This window comes from Hypanus sabinus, unplaced genomic scaffold, assembly GCF_030144855.1.
Source record: "Hypanus sabinus isolate sHypSab1 unplaced genomic scaffold, sHypSab1.hap1 scaffold_982, whole genome shotgun sequence".
In the NCBI taxonomy this organism is placed as follows: domain Eukaryota; kingdom Metazoa; phylum Chordata; class Chondrichthyes; order Myliobatiformes; family Dasyatidae; genus Hypanus; species Hypanus sabinus.
In genome coordinates this window covers 32,554-54,811 of record NW_026781838.1, presented here as the reverse complement: position 1 = coordinate 54,811, position 22,258 = coordinate 32,554, and the positions used below count along the sequence as shown (strand labels likewise).

Genomic DNA, 22,258 nt, shown 5'->3' with positions numbered 1-22,258 from the left:
GAGGTGGATGATCTTGCTGCCGAATGGTCTACTTCTGCACCTATTGTCCATCACAGATTGCTAGGTATCATCATGGAAAACCCTGAACACCCTCTGCACAGCACCATCCAGAGACGGAGAAGCAGCTTCAGCGGCAGGTTGCTGTCAGTGCAATGCTCCTCAGAGAGGATGAAGAGATCATTACTCCCCAACGCCATTCGGCTCTACAATTCAACCACCAGGGGCGAGACGTGTTAAAGTGCCGGGGTTAGGACTGAGCTTAAGTTACCACTCAATGCACTTTAGTAAACTATTTAAGAACTTTTTAAAAGCTATTTATTAATGCTTTTTGGGAGGGTGATTTTAGATGCACATCATATTTATACTGAGTTAAATACTGTATGTAATTAGTTTTGCTACAATAAGTGTATGGTACACTGGAAAAATGTTGAATTTCCCCTTGGGGATGAATAATGTATCTATCTATCTATCTATCTCTATCTATCTATGATAGATAGATGTTGTGGCCGTCACTGAACCACGGCTGCGGGGTGTTTGTAGTCCCGGAGCCGAATATCCAAGGTTCCACGTTACATCGGAGGAATGGGAAGGGAAGTAAGCAGAGGGGTTGGCGTGTGGCTCGGCTGGCAACGGACGGCATCAAATCAGTAGGAAGGTGCGACGTAGGACTGGAAAATGTTGAATCCTTGTGGGTTGAGTTCAGAAACTGCGCGGGTAAAAGGACCCCGACGGCAGTTATATATACAGGCCTCCCAACAGTGGCCGGGAGGTGGGCCGCAGGTTACAGCAGGAAGCAGAAAAGGCGAGTCAAAAGGGCAAAGTTATTGGTCGTCGTGGAAGATTTTAACACGCAGGTGGATTGGGAAAATCAGGTCGGTAGTGGATCTCAAGAGAGTGAACTTGCTGAACACCTGAGAGATGGCTTTCTCCATCAGTTTGTCGTTGAGCCTACTCGGGGATCTGCTATCCTGCATTGGGTGCTATGTAATGAACCGGAGGCGATTAGAGTGCTTAAGGAAGAAATCCTTAGGGACCAGTGATTGAGTTTAACTTGAAGTTTGACAGGGAGGAAGTAAAGTCTGATGTAGCAGTGTTTCAGTGGAGTAAGGGAAATTACAGTGGTGTGAGAGAGGAGTTGGCCAAAGTGAGTTGGAAGGAGCTGCTGGCAGGGATGACAGCAGAGCAGCAATGGCGTGGGTTTCTGGGGGAAATTAGGAAGGTGCAGGACATGTGTACTCCAAAACTGAAGGAATACTCAAACAGCACCAGTTTTGACAAGTCAAAGTTATTGTAAAAACAAAAAGAAAGGCCATACAACAAAGCAAAATTAGTGGGGAGATGAAGGATCGGTAAGTTTTTTTTAAAAACATACAGGGGGGAACCCAAAAAAAATTCACTGGAAGGGAAAAGATGAAATATGAAGGGAAGCTAGCAAATACTATCAAAGTGGATAGTAGAAGTTTCTTTCAAGTCTGTTTAAAGACAAAAGAGAGAAGAGGAGCGGATCTGGGACTGCTGGAAAAGCAATGAGAACGTGGGGCAAGGAGGTGGCTGATGAAATAGGGGGAGGATTTTGCATCAGTCCGGCAGTTGAAGTGAGGGTGCGAGGGAAGAGAAGTGGGTGCAGTTACTGTTACAAGGGAGGAGCTGCTGAAAAAGCTGAAAGACCAAAGGGTAGAAGAGTCGCCCGGATCAGATGGACCGCACCCTGCGGTTTCTCGAAGGAGTAGCGCCAGAGATTGCGGCGACACGATTAGAAATGACTTTTCAAAAGTCAAATGAAACTTTGGCATGGCACTGATAACGGACAGGGCAGGCGGCCAATCGCGACGCGCTCGGCCTGGCACCGCCCCCCCGCCCCCTCCAATCAGAAGGGACTGCCAGATTTTTTTTTCACTCTCTCTTTCCCCCCCTCCCCCCGCACTGGTCGCTATTTTCTTTTTTTTGAAACTACCCCTTCAGGTTTCGGACGGCAAAAGTGTTGGAGCGTCGTGAAGGAGAAGAAGAAGAAGAAAAAAAAGATATCAGGACTTTTAGTTTTTTTTTATTTGAAGGGCAGCGGCCGCCGGCGAGGAGGCGGATGCGCCTGCGCCGCCCGCAGAGCCCGCTGGGAGGTGTAGTTCCATGTTTAGTGGGCCAGACCCCCCCCCCCCCCCCCCCCCCCCCCCAGTGGACCGAGTTGTGGTCCCAAACACAGAGTTCACTGCAGATGCTGGGGTGAGAGGGCAAGCTGGAGGGACTCAGCGGGCCGGGCAGCATCTGTGGAAACGAGCAGCCAGCGGTTCGTGCCCCCGGAGCCACCCGCCTGACAGTCCAAGGGGATGCTGGATGGACGGATGGGATACCAAGTCAGCCCCCAGGTGTTCTCGCCGTCCCTTTGCGGCGACTCTCTGGCCCGATGCTGGACTGGGGACCCTCCTGGCCTCGAGCATCTGACAGTCCAAGGGGATGCTGGATGGACGGATGGGATACCAAGTCAGCCCCCAGGTGTTCTCGCCGTCCCTTTGCGGCGACTCTCTGGCCCGATGCTGGACTGGGGACCCTCCTGGCCTCGAGCATCTGACAGTCCAAGGGGATGCTGGATGGACGGATGGGATACCAAGTCAGCCCCCAGGTGTTCTCGCCGTCCCTTTGCGGCGACTCTCTGGCCCGATGCTGGACTGGGGACCCTCCTGGCCTCGAGCATCTGACAGTCCAAGGGGATGCTGGATGGACGGATGGAATACCAAGTCAGCCCCCAGGTGTTCTCTCGGTCCCCTTGCGGCGACTCTCTGGCCCGATGCTGGACTGGGGACCCTCCTGGCCTCGAGCATCTGACAGTCCAAGGGGATGCTGGATGGACGGATGGAATACCAAGTCAGCCCCCAGGTGTTCTCTCGGTCCCTTTGCGGCGACTCTCTGGCCCGATGCTGGACTGGGGACCCTCCTGGCCTTGAGCATCTGACAGTCCAAGGGGACGCTGGATGGATGGATGGGATACCAAGTCAGCCCCCAGGTGTTCTCGCCGTCCCTTTGCGGCGACTCTCTGGCCCGATGCTGGACGGCTCGGAGAGGGAACCTGGGGACCCTCCTGGCCTCGAGCATCTGACAGTCCAAGGGGATGCTGGATGGACGGATGGGATACCAAGTCAGCCCCCAGGTGTTCTTGCCGTCCCCTTGCGGCGACTCTCTGGCCCGATGCTGGACTGGGGACCCTCCTGGCCTCGAGCATCTGACAGTCCAAGGGGATGCTGGATGGACGGATGGGATACCAAGTCAGCCCCCAGGTGTTCTCGCCGTCCCTTTGCGGCGACTCTCTGGCCCGATGCTGGACTGGGGACCCTCCTGGCCTCGAGCATCTGACAGTCCAAGGGGATGCTGGATGGATGGATGGGATACCAAGTCAGCCCCCAGGTGTTCTCTCGGTCCCCTTGCGGCGACTCTCTGGCCCGATGCTGGACTGGGGACCCTCCTGGCCTCGAGCATCTGACAGTCCAAGGGGATGCTGGATGGACGGATGGGATACCAAGTCAGCCCCTCCAGTCCTACCTCGACGGCTTCCTTCAGCAGCCGGTCCCCGAAAGCCACCGGCCCGGCACAGCGGTGTTGGTGCCGTCAAGGTCGGTCCTGCCCCCGTGGCGTTCTGCCTCCGCCGATTCCTCCGGGTGACCCAAACTGATACGCCTCCCGAGCCCCTGGATGGATTTTAACAAGGACAAAAATTCTCAGCAGATTTCTTCTTTTAAGCAAAGCCGGTGGGCTTTCGGGGGAGAGACGAAGGTCACTGAGAGTAAGCATGCAGGGACAGCAGGCCGTGAAGAAAGCTAATGGCATGTTGGCCTTCATAACAAGGAGAGTTGAGTACAGGAGCAAAGAGGTCCTTCTGCAGCTGTACAGGGCCCTGGTGAGACCACACCTGGAGTATTGTGTGCAGTTTTGGTCTCCAAATTTGAGGAAGGACATTCTTGCTATTAAGGGAGTGCAGGGTATTGGAGTATAAAAGGTGCATTGTTTGCTGTGTAACCAAAACTATGTAGTCAGCTTTGTGTTTGCTAAATTAGGAGAATGAAATATTAAGAATGTAGAAGACAATGTTGTGTTAATGAGAGGTAGCTAAGAAATGTAGATTAGAACATGATTAAGTCAGTGGGTAGAAACAATAGCGGCTGATGTACTTGTGATACCTAACTGTAGACGGATTGGATATGCTAATGCAACTAAACCAGGAGATTGCTATAAAAAACGCTATGTACAAGGACCGGTGGGAAATCAGCGACTAGCGAAATGACTGTCTCAGCTTTGATTTTCAAATTAAAGTTGAACACTTCTTGAAGAATCTTCTGCGTCTCCTGGTCGTTTGTGGAGCACGAGAAACCACGTCAAGCGTAGGTTCACGAGGTTAATTCCCGGGATGGTGGGACTGTCATATGTTGAAAGATTGGAGCGACTGGGCTTGTACACACTGGAATTTAGAAGGATGAGAGGGGATCTGATTGAAACATATAAGATTATTAAGGGATCGGACACGCTGGAGGCAGGAAACATGTTCCTGATGTTGGGGGAGTCCAGAACCAGAGGCCACAGTTTAAGAATAAGGGGTAGGCCATTTAGAACGGAGTTGAGGAAAAACTTTTTCACCCGGAGAGTGGTGGATCTGTGGAATGCTCTGCCCCAGAAGGCAGTGGAGGCCAATTCTCGGGATGCTTTCAGGAGAGAGAGTTAGATAGAGCTCTTATAGATAGCAGAGTCAAGGGATATGGGGAGAGGGCAGGAACGGGGTACTGACTGCGGACGATCAGCCACGATCACGGTGAATGGCGGTGCTGGCTCGAAGGGCCGAAGGGCCCACTCCTGCCCCTACTGTCTATCGTCTCGCCTGAAGTAGGGACCGGGATTCCGACCGTACGCGAGGTGGGAGAGCGGAACCCTGATTGGCCGAGGAGCAACCAATCAGGAGGGGTGGAGGGAGAGGTATAAAAACCACCGGAGTGGGCGTGCCCGGGACCCATCCCTGGCGAAGATGGCGGAGTGCCCGGCTGGCTGCCTGAGGAGGCTTTATTGGGAACAATTCAGCGCAGCTTGAGCATCGGAGCCCTTGCGGGGTCAGTTCAGTGCCACGGAGAGCTCGAGGCAGCAAGACTGGTGAACCAGCATGCTGACGAGCTGTGCTAATTTTTCAATGTAACCCCCCTGGGTCGCCTCAGTCTCGCTCAGCTCGTTCTCGTCTAGGGGGAGCAGCCTTCGGCCCCGCCAAACTGGGTAATCAGCTGGTGTGGATGCTGTGTGATGTCCCCGCCTCGCCCAAAAACAGACAGTACACCATATGCGATTAAATGAGTACAATTTATAGAGGTTACTATAACTAAGTGATTAATAACGATACAGTATATATGAAGAGAAAATTAAAGAAAAGGCGCCAAACTTATCAAAGTCCGAACCACTTCGTGCACAACCGTTGGAGCTCAATTACTGAAGTCTTCTGGCCACCATTCGATCCCCTCTGAACTCCTCGACTCGCAGCTCAGGACCCTCCGAGTGGTCAACCAAGCACATCTAGCTTCATCCCCCCTCCTCGGAGTACCTCCCGGCCTCGGACCCCCGCTTGGGGTCCGTTCCTCGCCCAGCTTACAGCATTGCGTCCTCTCTCTCGACCCCCTCACGCCGATCTGCCCAAAAGCCCATCAACAAAAGCTTACAGACTCAGAAGAAAGAACAACATTAATCCCCATTTGGTTTACAAAGGAATACCATTCTCGTTATCAGTAAATTTTAACCCTAACAGGCTTCCAGCACTCTCTCGCAACAGAGAAGCATTCCTGCTTTTAACAAAACAAAGAAGCTCTTTTGATTAACATACGCAGTAACAAAGTAAAAGAAGGAACCCCCCCCCTTTATATATATGGGTCAATAATACAGAGAACGTGAGTGTTCAGAGTCCACGGGTCAAACATCCCCACCAGCCAAGCCATGGCAGCTTCTCACAGGCCTGCGACCGCTTCCCGCCGCTGGGTCGCACCAATCGGTTTCCCCCGTGCCGGAGAACTCCACCCTTCAGAAGTTGACGACCGGCCCCTGGCCCGACGCCACGAGGAAGCGAGGGAACTTACGTCAGAGTCAAAGCCCCCTGCCCTCTAATTCGTAGTGACCGGTGTGTGCAAAGATCTCGTGCTGTGATGCTATTATGAATGTGAACCCCTTGATGAAAGGCGCTGTTGGTAGAATTTATAATTTATCATTACAATGGGAAAATCGTCCTTTACTTAAGATTAAACAGGATTGGGAGCAAGAACTGAGTTTGACTTTTATACGGGAGGATTGGATGCGGATTCTGAAGCTGGTTAACTCTTCCTCTGTCTGTGCTAGTTGTTCACTGGTTCAATTTAAAATTGAAAGAGACTCGGAGATGGCTGTGGTCGGAGCTCCCAGAGTGCTGTATCGGCAAGCTGCGGCGCTGGAGTTTCACGGCAGGAAGAGTTTTTCTTCCTTCTACCGTCTGCGTGAGATGATGGGCTGTCGGGACTTTGAGACTTTCTTTTAAACCGTGCATGGACTGCTCTTTATCAGATTACGGTATTGCTTTGCACTGTGGAAACTGTGTGTTATAGTTATGTGGTCTTTGTCAGTTAGTCTTTTATCAATTATGGTATTGCCTGCAATGTTGAAACTATATGTTAACTATAACTATATGTAACCATATGGTTTTGTGTTGGTCTTGTAGCTTTAGGTATGTCTGATGGGTTTGTAGTTCCTTTCTGGGGGACGTGCTAAGACGGTAGCGCGATATCGATACGCAGCAGCCTCTCCGGACTCCGGATTGGGGATTACCAAACGTGTGGTTTTTCTTGTGTGGTCTGTTTTGTGATATCATTCCGGAGAATGTTGTCTCATTTTTTAACAGTATTGTATTTGTGGTTTATAAATGACAATAAACTGAATCGGAATCGGAACTTTACATCGTTGCCATTTGACGAAGGAGAGACTTTCTAAAATATTTCCCAATATTGACAAGTTTTGTGACGGATGTAAAACTGAGGTAGCCACACTGACACACATGTTCTGGTCATGTTCTATATTAAAACCATTCTGGAAGTCACTTTCTAAAGCACTCAGAGTCAATTTACAACCGGATAAATCGTCTGTGCTTTTTGGAATAATTCCTCAAAGTATCCATGGTATTTCTGTGTCTGAACAACATGTTATTGTGTTTGTTACATTGATAGCTAGGAGGGCCATCTTGTTGAAATGGAAGGATATATCAGCTCCTACTTTGATCTCTCGGGTGATGTTATGTCTCAGCTTGGAGAAAATTAGAAGTCGAACCTTTGAACCTTTATTTGATTTTGAGAAGAGATGGGGCTCGTCTGCTCGTTACTATCACTTCAGTTAACTGATAGATTTCCTCCACTTTCTAAGTGCCAATTTTATTTTGATATATATTTTTCTTCTTGTTGGCGGGTTGATGTCTATTTTTAGAAGCTTTCTGTGTGACCCATGGCTCCGGGGTTGCGCCCTCAATGGGTTCTTCTTTTCTCTCTCTCACTTTTCTCGCTCAGGAGGGGTTCTTTTTTTAAAATTCACAGAAATTTTCGATCTTCCAAGATGATTTCTTTGAGGCATTGTTAAGAGTCGCCTCCTCGATCGGCCCGCGTATCTTTGAATCAGAATAATAATAATAGTAAAAAGATTTGAGAAGATAAACCTTGTGCCGTGCGGGGGTTTTTGCACTGATTATTTATACAGAGAGGTGGTATTCGTTTTAACACGATAGCACTGGCCACCACAGACTATAGACGCTGCCTTCCACCAGCAGTTTGTGTGTGTAGATAGATAGACAGATACTTTATTCATCCCCAAGGGGAAATTCAACATACAGTATTTAACTCAGTATAAATACGATAGGGTGTGTGTTGTTTGTGTTTGAATTTCCAGCATCCTCGTGTTGGCTGATCACTGTTCATATTTTGCTGGATTTGCCCCCTCAGTTGCCCTTCGCAAACCGGCAGCTGGCCGGTGCCAGAAGGAATGAAATCTTCGGGCGGTACCAGGGCACTTTGTTAATAAACTAACTCGGAACTTTTCAGCGCCTTTGTGCGCATGCGCTCGAACTCCTCCCGGGGATACCCGTGGGTCACGTGACACGGACCCGACCTCACCTTGACACCGCCCACGGCGCCCCGGCGCGTGATAGGGCGAAACGACCTCACCGCCCGCCCGCCTCTTGATTCGGCGTCCCCGCCCACGTGACTCGAGCGCGACCTCACCGATTGGGCGCCGCCAGCGCCTCGGCGCGTGATAGGGCGAAACGACCTCACTGCCCGCCCACCCGGCTCTGATTCGGCGTCCCTCGCCCACGTGACTCGAGCGCGACCTCACCGATTGGGCGCCGCCAGCGCCTCGGCGCGTGATAGGGCGAAACGACCTCACTGCCCGCCCACCCGGCTCTGATTCGGCGTCCCTCGCCCACGTGACTCGAGCGCGACCTCACCGATTGGGCGCCGCCAGCGCCTCGGCGCGTGATAGGGCGAAACGACCTCACCGCCCGCCCGCCCGGCTCTGATTCGGCGTCCCTCACCCACGTGACTCGAGCGCGACCTCACCGATTGGGCGCCCTCCTCACGTGACGACGCGCGGCTGAACGGAAACAGAAACGGAGTTTCGGGTCAGGGGGCAGAGCCTCGGGTCGGAGGGGAAATAACAATCCGGGGTCCGAGGGCGGCGTAGTGCGGTCGTTTCCACGGCAACGGTCGCCAAGCCGAGGGGAGGGTGAGCGGGGACCGGAAACAGGAAGTGAGGTCGGAGCATCGTGGTGGAGGCGCGTTGTTTGGGTGAGAGGGAGCGGGGGGGATTGAGGGGGGAAAAGGGGTTGGATGAGGGAAGGGAGAGGGTTTTGAGGGGTTTGATGGGGAGGGAGAGGGTTTTGAGGGGAAGGAGGGGAGTGAGGGGTTTGATGGGGAGGGAGGGGTTTAATGAGGAGGGGAGGGTTTTGAGGGAAAAGGGGAGTGAGGGGTTTGATGACGGGAGGGAGAGGGTGATGAGGGGAAGGAGGGGTTTGATGGGGAGAGAGGGTGATGAGGGGAGGGAGAGGTTTGATGGGGAGAGAGGGTGATGAGGAGTGAGGGGTTTGATGACGGGAGGGAGAGGGTGATGAGGGGAAGGAGGGGTTTGAAAGGGAGAGAGGGTTTTCATGAGGAGGGAGAGGGTGATGAGGGGAGGGAGAGGTTTGATGACGGGAGGGAGAGGGTGATGAGGGGAAGGAGGGGTTTGATGGGGAGAGAGGGTGATGAGGGGAGGGAGAGGTTGATGAGGAGGGAGAGTGTTTTGAGGGAAAAGAGGGGAGTGAGGGGTTTGATGAGGGGAGGGAGAGCATTGTGAGGGGTGATGGGAGGAATGGGTTGATGAAGGGTCTGGTTTATGAGGGGAAGGAGAGTTTTGATATGGGGAGGGATGGATTGTGAGGGGTGATGGGAGGAATGGGTTGATGAAGGGTCTGGTTTATGAGGGGAGGGAGAGTTTTGATGTGGGGAGGGATGGATTGAACAGCAGAGAAAGGGGTTTGGTGAGGGGTGTGAGAGGGTAGATGAGGGAAAGAGAAAGGGTAATGAAGGGAGGGAGGGGAGTGGAAGGGTTTGATGATGGGAGGTAGGGAATGAGAGAGAAGGGGGAGGGGTAGGATGAAGGAAGGCGGAACGATGTGGTGGGGAAGGAGGCGGAGACTAATCCATCTTTACTCCTCTTTCCTCCCCGCCCCCCCAGCTGAGATGGCAGAGGAGGCCCAGGACCCGCGCCCCGTGTCACGGCACGAGCTGGAGAAGGAGACGGAGCTGCGTTTCGAGGTGGAGCCGGGCGAGACGGTGGAGCTGGAGCTGGTGTCGGGCCTGGCGGAGGTCTTCGGCACCGAGCTGACCCGGCACCGGCCCTACACCTTCGCGGGGGGCTCGAAGGGGGCCGTCTTCACCTGGCACGGCTGCTGCGTGCAGCTGAGGGGCCGGCCGGAGGTGGCCTACGTCTCCCGGGACACCCCCATGCTCCTCTACCTCAACTGCCACGCCGCCCTGGAGCAGATGCGCCGGCAGGCCGAGCGGGAGGGCGAGCGGGGGCCCCGGGTCATCGTGGTGGGGCCCTCCGACGTGGGCAAGACCACCCTCTGCCGCCTGCTGCTGAACTACGCCGTGCGGCTGGGCCGCCGGCCCACGCTGGTGGACCTGGACGTGGGGCAGGGCTCGGTCTCTGTGCCCGGCACGGTGGGCGCCCTGTACGTGGAGCGGCCGGCCGACGTGGAGGAGGGCTTCTGCGTGCGGGCGCCGCTGGTTTACCACTTCGGCTCGACGACGCCCGGCACCAACATCAAGCTGTACAACCGGGTGAGTCGGGAGAGGGGGCGGGCGGGGATTTCAATCCCGAATCTAGTCCAGGGGTCCCCAGCCACCGGACCGCCGAGCAGGTGCAAGGAAACGTTACGATTTGTCGATACGGGTTAACTGCACCCTTCCTCATTCCCCGTCACGCCCACTGTTGACTTTGAACGCACGCGAGGTCATCATTCGCCTAAACGCAGTGACACCCCCCCGCCAGGGATCGCTGGTCGGTGGGAAGTTCCGTCGCTACCGGCCTGGAGCGCGGACAGACGGGCGCCGCCTCGGAGCCTGTTCGTGGGGAACCCGGAGCTGAGATATTCACGGACCACCGAATCCGGGCTCAGGGTTTCCTAAGTAGCAGAGCAGCTGCCTCGCTCCGACCTGCTGGAAGTTATCCCCGAGACAAACTTTTGTCGGCCGATAGATCCTGCCTACCTACGGGGGGAGGGGGGTGCCCTGTCGCACTCCTCGCTCGGCCGGTCACTCTCTCCGGACTGCGACCGGCACGGGGTCCTCCGGCCCTCACCTGCCCTCTCACTGGTGTGTCGCAAAGATTCAATATGTTCATACGAGGGAAATATTCGCTGTGTGTTTAATATCCAAATGCTACTTAAAATGTTATGATGCTATTGACTTATAAGTGACTTATCACTGACTTAACACTACAGTCGGCCCTCCTTATCTGCGAATTCCGCATGTGCGAATTCAACCAGCCGTGGGTCGGGAAAACCCGGAAGTTCCCTCTCCAGCACTTGCTGTTCGAGCGTGTACAGACTTGTTTTTTCTGGTCATTATTCCCTAAACCAGGGGTCAGCAACCTTTACCACTGAAAGAGCCACTTGGACCTGTTTCCCACAGAATAGAAAACACTGGGAGCCGCAAAACCCGTTTGACATTTAAAATGAAATAACACTGCATACAACGTTTTGTTTTGCCTTTATGCTATGTATAAACAAACTATAATGTGTTGCATTTATTAAATTGATGAACTCCTGCAGAGAAAACGAAATTACATTTCTGCATGCAACAAAAACATTTTGAACTCCGAAAAAAAGACGTTGGGTTGAAGGTTACTTTTAAGTAAAATACTCGATGTCTATTTGAGTCCTTCTTGTATTTATGAAAAACGCCAAACTTAAATTTGCCGTCAGCAGCAAACCAAAAATAACGTCAGCCAGCTGTCAACCTGAAAAATAAAAGGACTATTTCACTGAACAATGAAAACATATGAATATACGTAAAATAATAGGCAATTAAAGTATTTATCATACTTGTTCAGGTTGACTCACACCTGACAATGCAGTCGTATTCAGTAGGGATGGATCGATGCTTAGGGGAGTGACCGGGAAGGATAATGTGTTTTTTACCTCTCTGAACTCACAGAAGCGTTTCCCGAACGATGTTTGCATTGCGATGATAGCAGAATGTAAATACTCCGAATTTATCACGTCGTAACCTTGTTTGAACTCTCTCAAATTGGGGAAGTGAGACAATGTGCCTTTCTGTAAATCTCTGGCAAGCACTGTCAACTTGCGCTCGAATGCCAAAACATCCTCCAACATGTGCAGGGCTGTACGTCCTTTCCCCTGAAGAGCTGTGTTCAGCGTGTTCAGGTGCGCTGTCATGTCTACCATGAAGTGTAGCTTTTACAGGCACTCTGGCTGTTCCAGCTCAGGAAAGGTGAGCCCTTTGCTGCCCAGGAAAGTTTTCACTTCTTCCAGACACACGACAAAGCGTTTCAGCACCTCCCCTCTGGACAGCCAGCGATAAAAACACGTTGTAGCGGTGTCAGTAAACTGCAGTCGAATAACTTTATTCGAACTAAACAGCCTTGCTTTTAAGCCTCCCTCAACCCAGCCCCCATGGACGCAGATGCTGCAAAAGACGCGTACTCACAAACCCCGTAGGCTATCTCCCTTAGCCGGAATGCTGGCTAATTGTGAGCCGTTTCGGATGTGGCAGGAAATGTGTCGCCACACTTAGATTGTACAAGATCACCATAATCTTCAAATTTAGAATTACATTTCAAAAGCTAACAAACTAACATAAAATACATTTTAATTAAATACTGACCAATTATTTCCCAAAGCCACAGGGAGCCGCAGGACAGAGGTGAAAGAGCCACAAATGGCTCGGGAGCCGCAGGTTGCCGACCCCCGCCCTAAACAATGCAGTATAGCAACTATTTTACACGGCATTTACATTGTACTATAAGTAATCTAGAGATGATTTAAAGTATACGGGAGGATGTGTGTGGGTTACCGTGGATCAGGATAAAAATTTTTTGGAAGTTCTCTAAGTAAGTCGGAACAGGTACATCCGGTATTATTTAGTGTCAGGCAAACATTGTCTTAGTATATATTGTACTTTTCTATGCATATAAAACGCTTAAGGACGTATGTTTCAGCACCGGGCTCGGGAGCCAGTGACAGATCGCTCCCCAGTGCGCTCTCCACCGTGCCGGGTTGATGTGGAGGGTCAAAACCCAATGACTAAACCACTGTATTGCTTAGTAATAATTGCAGCTTAAATAAGGTCCGGGGTTCCGCCGGGTCCTGATGTCCACCGCACCGAGACGGGTTGAATAAGGTATGGGGTTCCGCCGGGTCCTAACGTCCACCGCACCGAGGCGGGTTGAATAAGGTCCGGTGTTCCGCCGGGTCCTAATGTCCACCGCACCGAGACGGGTTGAATAAGGTCCGGGGTTCCGCCGGGTCCTAATGTCCACCGCACCGAGACGGGTTGAATAAGGTCCGGGGTTCCGCCGGGTCCTAATGTCCACCGCACCGAGACGGGTTGAATAAGGTCCGGGGTTCCGCCGAGTCCTAATGTCCACCGCACCGAGACGGGTTGAATAAGGTCCGGGGTTCCGCCGGGTCCTAATGTCCACCGCACCGAGACGGGTTGAATACGGTCCGGGGTTCCGCCGGGTCCTAATGTCCACCGCACCAAGACGGGTTGAATAAGGTCCGGGGTTCCGCCGGGTCCTAATGTCCACCGCACCGAGACGGGTTGAATAAGGCCCGGGGTTCCGCCGGGTCCTAATGTCCTAATGAGACAGGTTAAATAAGGGACTCGAACATCTGCATTTTTGGTATCAGCGGGGGACCCCGGAACCAATCCCTCACGGATAAGGAGGGCCGACTGTACTGCGTGTATTCAGATATAACGCCGTCAGTCCTGGTTTCAACTCCTTTTGCTTTTCACTTTGTTCTCCTTGCTGCCCGAACCTGAAAACTTGCAAACTTTGTTAAACTTTTTTCCCTGACTCTCTCTTCCGGGGTTTCAGCCGCCTCTCCTGCAGGCGCTCCGTCCCGTCCACGTTGTCCGCCCTTTCCCAAAGTGCCGAGACCACCTGCCTGACGTTTAAGCCTGATTTAAACGTCGTACACTATGCCGTAGGGTGACGTGCACCTCCCCAAAAAAGTTACTCACGCGTCACGACGACGCAGACCGCAAACAACTGCAGTTGGCCCGCTCGGTCACATCGGTTGCTTCTTCTCTGCCGTGTCTGTCGGCTGAGCGTACGCCGACACGAAATCGATGAACCGAATCGTCAAATCGACATGCGAAGATGTTGGGAATGCATTCCCTCGTCCGCGTCTCTCGCGGAGAAACTCAACACGGGGGCATAGGACCCCCACCGCCAACTGCTGTTCAGGCGCACTCCAATGCATGCTCGCAGCAGCGTAGAGCGGCGCGGGAGTGGAAATCGGGGCTGCGGTGGGGCCTGTACGCACAAGTGGAAATCCGCCTTTAGTCTGACACCAGGTGAGGGGAGGGAGAGGGGCTTGTGACAGGGTGAGGGTTATTGAGAGCGGGAACGGGGAGGGCTACAGAAATGAAGGGGAAGTGCTAATGGCAGGAATATTGATTATTAATACCTCTCTCTCCACCTCTTCCCCCTTCTTCCCCACTCTTTCCCCTCCACCTCTTCCCCTCTCCCTCATATCCTCTCTCTCTCTCCCCAATTCCCCCTTCTCCCCCCTCCACCTCTTCCCCTCTCCCTCTTCCCCTCTCCCTCATATCTTCCCCTTCTCCCTCTCCCTCATATCCTCTCTTCCCCCTCCTCCCCTCCACCTCTTCCCCCTCTCCCCCACTCTTCCCTCCTCCCCCACTCTTCCCCTTCTCCCTCCACCTCTTCCCCTCCCCCTCTCCCTCATATCCTCTCTCTCCCCCACTCTTCTTCCCCTTCTCTCTCCACCCCCCTCTCCCTCATATCCTCTCTCTCTCCCACTTTTCCTCTCTCTCCACCTCTTCCCCTTCTCCCTCATATCCTCTCTCTCCCCCACTCTTCCCCTCTCTCCACCTCTTCCCCCTCTCCCTCATATCCTCTCACTCTCCCACTTTTCCCCTCCCTCTCTCTCCACCTCTTCCCCCTCTCCCTCATATCCTCTCACTCTCCCACTTTCCCCTCCCTCTCTCTCCACCTCTTCCCCCTCTCCCTCATATCCTCTCTCTCTCCCACTTTCCCCTCCCTCTCTCTCCACCTCTTCCTCATATCTTCTCACTCTCCCACTTTTCCCCTCCCTCTCTCCACCCCCCTCTCCCTCATATCCTCTCACTCTCCCACTTTTCCCCTCCCTCTCTCTCCACCCCCCTCTCCCTCATATCCTCTCTCTCTCCCACTTTTCCCTCTCTCTCTCCACCCCCCTCTCCCTCATATCCTCTCTCTCTCCCACTTTTCTCCTCTCTTCACCTCTTCCCCCTCTCCCTCATATCCTCTCTCTCTCCCACTTTTCCCCTCCCTCTCTCTCCACCCCCCTCTCCCTCATATCCTCTCTCTCTCCCACTTTTCCCCCTCTCTCTCCACCTCTTCCCCCTCTCCCTCATATCCTCTCACTCTCCCACTTTTCCCCTCCCTCTCTCTCCACCCCGCTCTCCCTCATATCCTCTCACTCTCCCACTTTTCCCCTCCCTCTCTCTCCACCCCGCTCTCCCTCATATCCTCTCACTCTCCCACTTTTCCCCTCCCTCTCTCTCCACCCCCCTCTCCCTCATATCCTCTCTCTCCCACTTTTCCCCCTCTCTCTCCACCCCCCTCTCCCTCATATCCTCTCTCTCTCCCACTTTTCCCCCTCTCTCTCCACCTCTTCCCCCTCTCTCTCCACCTCTTCCCCCTCTCCCTCATATCCTCTCTCTCTCCCACTTTTCCCCCTCTCCACCTCTTCCCCCTCTCCCTCATATCCTCTCTCTCTCCCACTTTTCCCCCTCTCCACCTCTTCCCCCTCTCCCTCATATCCTCTCTCTCCCCCCTCTCTCTCCACCTCTTCCCCCTCTCCCTCATATCCTCTCCCACTTTTCCCCCTCTCTCCACCCCCTCACCCTCATATCCTCTCTCTCTCCCACTTTTCCCCTCCCTCTCTCCACCCCCCTCTCCCTCATATCCTCTCTCTCTCCCACTTTTCCCCCTCTCTCTCCACCCCCTCTCCCTCATATCCTCTCTCTCTCCCACTTTTCCCCCTCCCTCTCTCTCCACCTCTTCCCCCTCTCCCTCATATCCTCTCTCTCTCCCACTTTTCCCCCCCCCTCTCTCCACCTCTTCCCCCTCTCCCTCATATCCTCTCTCTCTCCCACTTTTCCCCCCCCCTCTCTCTCCACCTCTTCCCCCTCTCCCTCATATCCTCTCTCTCCCACTTTTCCCCCACCTCTTCCCCCTCTCCCTCATATCCTCTCTCTCCCCCACTCTTCCCCTTCTCTCTCCACCTCTTCCCCCTCTCCCTCATATCCTCTCTCTCCCTCGACTTCTTCCCCCTCCCCCCCTGCACACAGATCACGTCCCGGCTGGCCGAGGCCTTTAACCAACGCTGCGAGCTGAACCGACGGGCGGCGGTGGGCGGCTGCGTGATCAACACGTGCGGCTGGGTGCGGGGCTCGGGCTACCAGGCGCTGGTGCACGCCGCCTCTGCCTTCGAGGTGGACGTGGCGCTGGTGCTGGACCAGGAGCGACTGTACAACGAGCTGAAGAGGGACCTGCCGCACTTCGTCCGCACGTCCCTGCTGCCCAAGTCGGGCGGTGCTGTCGGCCGCTCCAAGGACTTCCGGCGGGAGAGGCGGGACCAGAAGGTGCGCGAGTACTTCTACGGGCCCCGCGGCTCGGGGCTCTTCCCGCACGCCTTCGACGTGGCCTTCTCCGAGGTGCAGATCTTCCGGGTGGGGGCGCCCAGCGTGCCCGACTCCTGCCTGCCGCTGGGCATGCGCCAGGAGGACGCCCAGCTGAAGCTGGTGCCCGTGGTGCCCGGCCGGGACCTGGCCCACCACCTGCTCAGCCTCAGCTCCGCCGAGCGGCCTGGCCCCCAGCTCCTGGAGGCTAGCCTGGCCGGGTTCGTGGTGGTCACCGCTGTCGACACGGAGAACCAGGTCTTCACGGTGCTCTCGCCCGCCCCCCGGCCCCTGCCCCGCAACATCTGCCTCATCATGGACATTCGCTTTATGGACCTCAAGTAGGGGAGAGACGCCCGGGCAGGGGACCCGTCTCTCTCCTCGTGGGAAGCGGACTGTGAAAGAGAGTGAGTGTGTGTTTTTGTGTTTGTGCAACGGAGAGGGATTGTGTAGTCTGGTGTAGTCTCTTTGGTCTCTCTCGGGAGGAGATCTTTACACTGACCGGTGTCTCTCAGTTCCTCTCTCTCGGGGGGGGGAGATCTGTACACTGACCGGTGTCTCTCAGTCCCTCTTTCTCGGGGGGGAGATCTGTACACTGTCCGGTGTCTCTCAGTCCCTCTCTCTCGGGGGGGAGATCTGTACACTGACCGGTGTCTCTCAGTCCCTCTCTCTCGGGGGGAGATCTGTACACTGTCCGGTGTCTCTCAGTCCCTCTCTCTCGGGGGGGAGATCTGTACACTGACCGGTGTCTCTCCCTCTCTCTCAGGGGGAGATCTGTACACTGACCGGTGTCTCTCAGTCCCTCTCTCTCGGGGGGAGATCTGTACACTGACCGGTGTCTCTCAGTCCCTCTCTCTCGGGGGGAGATCTGTACACTGACCGGTGTCTCTCAGTCCCTCTCTCTCTCGGGGGGAGATCTGTACACTGACCGGTGTCTCTCAGTCCCTCTCTCTCAGGGGGAGATCTGTACACTGACCGGTGTCTCTCAGTCCCTCTCTCTCAGGGGGAGATCTGTACACTGACCGGTGTCTCTCAGTCCCTCTCTCTCGGGGGGAGATCTGTACACTGACCGGTGTCTCTCAGTCCCTCTCTCTCGGGAGGTGATCTGTACACTGACCGGTGTCTCTCAGTCCCTCTCTCTCGGGGGGAGATCTGTACACTGACCGGTGTCTCTCAGTCCCTCTCTCTCGGGGGGGAGATCTGTACACTGACCGGTGTCTCTCAGTCCCTCTCTCTCGGGGGGAGATCTGTACACTGACCGGTGTGTCTCAGTCCCTCTCTCTCTGGGGGAGATCTGTACACTGACCGGTGTCTCTCAGTCCCTCTCTCTCGGGAGGAGATCTGTACACTGACCGGTGTCTCTCAGTCCCTCTCTCTCGGGGGGGAGATCTGTACACTGACCAGTGTCTCTCAGTCCCTTTCTCTCGGGAGGTGATCTGTACACTAACCAGTGCCTCAAACCCTCTTGTGGGGAGATCTGCACGCTGTAATTATGCATTTTAATGTTTCCTTTTTATGTGTACCGACACGGTTGAGGAACTCCCGTGACATTTGTTTTATCAAGGGGCGTTAAAGGTCTGTGTAAATTTTACCATGTCTGGATAATAAAAGATTTTGTGGTTGAGTTCACGGCTTTGTCCACCACTGTTCTTTGTCCACCACTGCCCCCGGCAGCATCCCGTTTTATTTTTTTTAAATATTCTCACCCCACGCACATCTGCTTTCAACTATTCTTTACTTTTAGTTGCTACTTTATTGTCGCCAAACAATTGATACTAGAGCGAACAATCATCACAGTGATATTTGATTCTGTGCTTTGCGCTCCCTGGAGTACAAATCGATAGTAAATATAATAAAACTTTAAATTGTAAATCATAAATAGAAAAGGGAAAGGAAGGTAGAGCAAGTCAGGTCCGGATATTTGGAAGGTACGGCCCAGATCCGGGTCAAGATCCGTTCAGCAGTCTTATCACAGTTGGAAAGAAGCTGCTCCCAAATCTGGCCATATGAATCTTCAAGCTCCTGAACCTTCTCCCGGAGGGAAGAGGGATAAAAAGTGTGTTGGCTGGGTGGGTCGTGTCCTTGATTATCCTGGCAGCGCTGCTCCGACAGCGTGTGGTGTAGAGTGAGTCCAAGGATGGAAGATTGGTTTGTGTGATGTGCTGGGCTATGTTCACGATCTTCTGCAGCTTCTTCCGGTCTTAGACAGGACAACTTCCATACCAGGTTGTAATGCACCCTAGAAGAATGCTTTTCTACGGTGCACCTATAAAATTTAGTAAGGGTTTTAGGGGACACATTAGATATTTCCACCCGGGGGAGGGGGAGAAAGATTATCGGCACCTCTCTCCTGTGAACCGCTGGTGTTTCGCGCCTCTGCCCGGTCTCCCGTCCGCCACCCCGCGTTGGCCTGACCTCTCCTTGTTGCTCGTGACCCTTGGTCCTGGTGAGCCCTCTCCAAATCCCCCACGCCCTTCCTGAAACCAGACGCACGGCACCCCAAGCGAGGCCTGACTAGACTTCCAGACAGCCGCAACGTGACTCCCCCCCTCTGTGCGGCCATTTCCACGGACCCCCGAGGCCCCTCTGTACAGTTTAACGTGGGTAACCGTGAGGTTGGGTGAGTGGGCGAATGTATGGCAGATGCAGTTCAGTGTGGGTAAACCTGAGGTTGGCTGAGTGGGCGAATGTATGGCAGATGCAGTTCAGTGTGGGTAAACGTGAGGTTGGGTGAGTGGGCGAATGTATGGCAGATGCAGTTCAGTGTGGGTAAACCTGAGGTTGGGTGAGTGGGCGAATGTATGGCAGATGCAGTTCAGTGTGGGTAAACGTGAGGTTGGCTGAGTGGGCGAATGTATGGCAGATGCAGTTCAGTGTGGGTAAACGTGAGGTTGGCTGAGTGGGCGAATGTATGGCAGATGCAGTTCAGTGTGGGTAACCGTGAGGTTGGGTGAGTGGGCGAATGTATGGCAGATGCAGTTCAGTGTGGGTAAACGTGAGGTTGGCTGAGTGGGCGAATGTATGGCAGATGCAGTTCAGTGTGGGTAAACGTGAGGTTGGCTGAGTGGGCGAATGTATGGCAGTTGCAGTTCAGTGTGGGTAAACGTGAGGTTGGGTGAGTGGGCGAATGTATGGCAGATGCAGTTCAGTGTGGGTAAACGTGAGATTGGGTAAGTGGGCGAATGTATGGCAGATGCAGTTCAGTGTGGGTAAACGTGAGGTTGGGTGAGTGGGCGAATGTATGGCAGATGCAGTTCAGTGTGGGTAAACGTGAGGTTGGGTGAGTGGGCGAATGTATGGCAGATGCAGTTCAGTGTGGGTAAACGTGAGGTTGGCTGAGTGGGCTAATGTATGGCAGATGCAGTTCAGTGTGGGTAAACGTGAGATTGGGTAAGTGGGCGAATGTATGGCAGATGCAGTTCAGTGTGGGTAAACGTGAGGTTGGCTGAGTGGGCGAATGTATGGCAGATGCAGTTCAGTGTGGGTAAACGTGAGGTTGGCTGAGTGGGCGAATGTATGGCAGATGCAGTTCAGTGTGGGTAAACGTGAGGTTGGCTGAGTGGGCGAATGTATGGCAGATGCAGTTCAGTGTGGGTAAACGTGAGGTTGGGTGAGTGGGCGAATGTATGGCAGATGCAGTTCAGTGTGGGTAAACGTGAGATTGGGTAAGTGGGCGAATGTATGGCAGATGCAGTTCAGTGTGGGTAAACGTGAGGTTGGGTGAGTGGGCGAATGTATGGCAGATGCAGTTCAGTGTGGGTAAACGTGAGGTTGGGTGAGTGGGCGAATGTATGGCAGATGCAGTTCAGTGTGGGTAAACGTGAGGTTGGCTGAGTGGGCTAATGTATGGCAGATGCAGTTCAGTGTGGGTAAACGTGAGATTGGGTAAGTGGGCGAATGTATGGCAGATGCAGTTCAGTGTGGGTAAACGTGAGGTTGGCTGAGTGGGCGAATGTATGGCAGATGCAGTTCAGTGTGGGTAAACGTGAGGTTGGCTGAGTGGGCGAATGTATGGCAGATGCAGTTCAGTGTGGGTAAACGTGAGGTTGGGTGAGTGGGCGAATGTATGGCAGATGCAGTTCAGTGTGGGTAAACGTGAGATTGGGTAAGTGGGCGAATGTATGGCAGATGCAGTTCAGTGGGTAAACGTGAGGTTGGGTGAGTGGGCGAATGTATGGCAGATGCAGTTCAGTGTGGGTAAACGTGAGGTTGGGTGAGTGGGCGAATGTATGGCAGATGCAGTTCAGTGTGGGTAAACATGAGGTTGGCTGAGTGGGCTAATGTATGGCAGATGCAGTTCAGTGTGGGTAAACGTGAGATTGGGTAAGTGGGCGAATGTATGGCAGATGCAGTTCAGTGTGGGTAAACGTGAGGTTGGGTGAGTGGGCGAATGTATGGCAGATGCAGTTCAGTGTGGGTAAACGTGAGGTTGGCTGAGTGGGCGAATGTATGGCAGATGCAGTTCAGTGTGGGTAAACGTGAGGTTGGCTGAGTGGGCGAATGTATGGCAGATGCAGTTCAGTGTGGGTAAACGTGAGGTTGGGTGAGTGGGCGAATGTATGGCAGATGCAGTTTAATGTGGATTAATGTGAGGTTATCCACTTTGGTGGCAAGAACAGGAAGGCAGATTACTATCTGAATGGAGTCAAGTTTGGAAAAGGGGAAGTACAACGAGATCTACGTGTCCTTGTTCATCAGTCACTGAAAGTAAGCATGCAGGTACAGCAGGCAGTGAAGAAAGCTAATGGCATGATGGCCTTCATAACAAGAGGAGTTGAGTATAGGAGCAAAGAGGTCCTTCTGCTGCTGTACAGGGCCCTGATGAGACCACACCTGGAGTATTGTGTTCAGTTCTGGTCTCCTAATTTGAGGAAGGACATTCTTGCTATTGAGGGAGTGCAGCGTAGGTTCACGAGGTTAATTCCCGGGATGGCGGGACTGTCATATGTTGAAAGATTGGAGCGACTGGGCTTGTACACACTGGAATTTAGAAGGATGAGAGGGGATCTGATGAAACCTAAGATTATTAAGGGACTGGACACGCTGGAGGCAGGAAGCATGTTCCCGATGTTGGGGAAGTCCAGAACCAGAGGCCACAGTTTAAGAACAGAGTTGAGGAAAAACTTTTTCACCCAGAGAGATGTGGATCTGTGGAATGCTCTGCCTCAGAAGGCAGTGGAGGCCAATTCTCTGGATGCATTCAAAAGAGAGAGTTAGATAGAGCTCTGATAGATAGCGGGGTGAAGGGATATGGGGAGAGGGCAGGAACGGGGTACTGACTGTGGACAATCAGCCACGATCACACTGAATGGTGGTGCTGGCTTGAGGGGCCGAATGGCCCACTCCTGCCCCTACTGTCTATTGACGTTCCTGTGCCTCTAACCCGTTTACTGCCCCTTTTACAACTGACCTCCCAAAGCGTGACACTTGCCCGGGTTAAACTCCACCCCTGTCGGCCAATCAGTCGCGTCCCGCGATGCCCGGTACTTTCCCGTGGGGTGACCTGTCCTGGGCCCGGGTTGCCTCCACCCGACCCCTCCGGTTGGCCTCCGCCGTTGGAGGTACCCTACGTGCACCAACATCATTGGTATTCACAGGAGGTTCTGCCCCTCGAGAGCTTATCCCCGGGCCACGCCGCCTTCTCGCAGTCCCCGGCGGGCAGAGGCCTGAGGTCCCACGGCACCGTGCTACTTTCCCCCTTCTGCCGGCTGATTTGCTCTCAGACCAGCTGGTGCCACCCTCGGGGCGGCAGGACGCCGGGGGGTTTAAAGTCCCGAGGTGTGTTAGCTTCATGGCACCGGTTCGACGCGATGGACAGTAAG

The 22,258-nt window shown here is 53.8% G+C and overlaps 1 protein-coding gene across 1 annotated transcript; it reads left to right on the top strand.

The window, feature by feature from the left end:
- Nucleotides 1–8,629: 8,629 nt before the first annotated feature.
- clp1 (cleavage factor polyribonucleotide kinase subunit 1) lies at nt 8,630–18,065 on the top strand. Its single transcript, XM_059963204.1, has 4 exons — nt 8,630–8,804; nt 9,733–10,340; nt 16,107–17,536; nt 17,868–18,065. Exons 2-3 carry the CDS (start codon nt 9,738–9,740, stop codon nt 16,779–16,781), a joined length of 1,278 nt encoding a protein of 425 aa, XP_059819187.1. The 5' UTR covers nt 8,630–8,804; nt 9,733–9,737; the 3' UTR covers nt 16,782–17,536; nt 17,868–18,065.
- Nucleotides 18,066–22,258: the final 4,193 nt, after the last annotated feature.

Excerpts from the sequence above, each read along its gene's own strand:
- clp1 (XM_059963204.1), top strand. The coding sequence starts at position 9,738 with ATGGCAGAGGAGGCCCAGGACCCGCGCCCCGTGTCACGGCACGAGCTG. Across the intron at positions 10,341-16,106 it reads ACATCAAGCTGTACAACCGG|ATCACGTCCCGGCTGGCCGA; the intron begins GTGAGTCGGGAG and ends CCCTGCACACAG.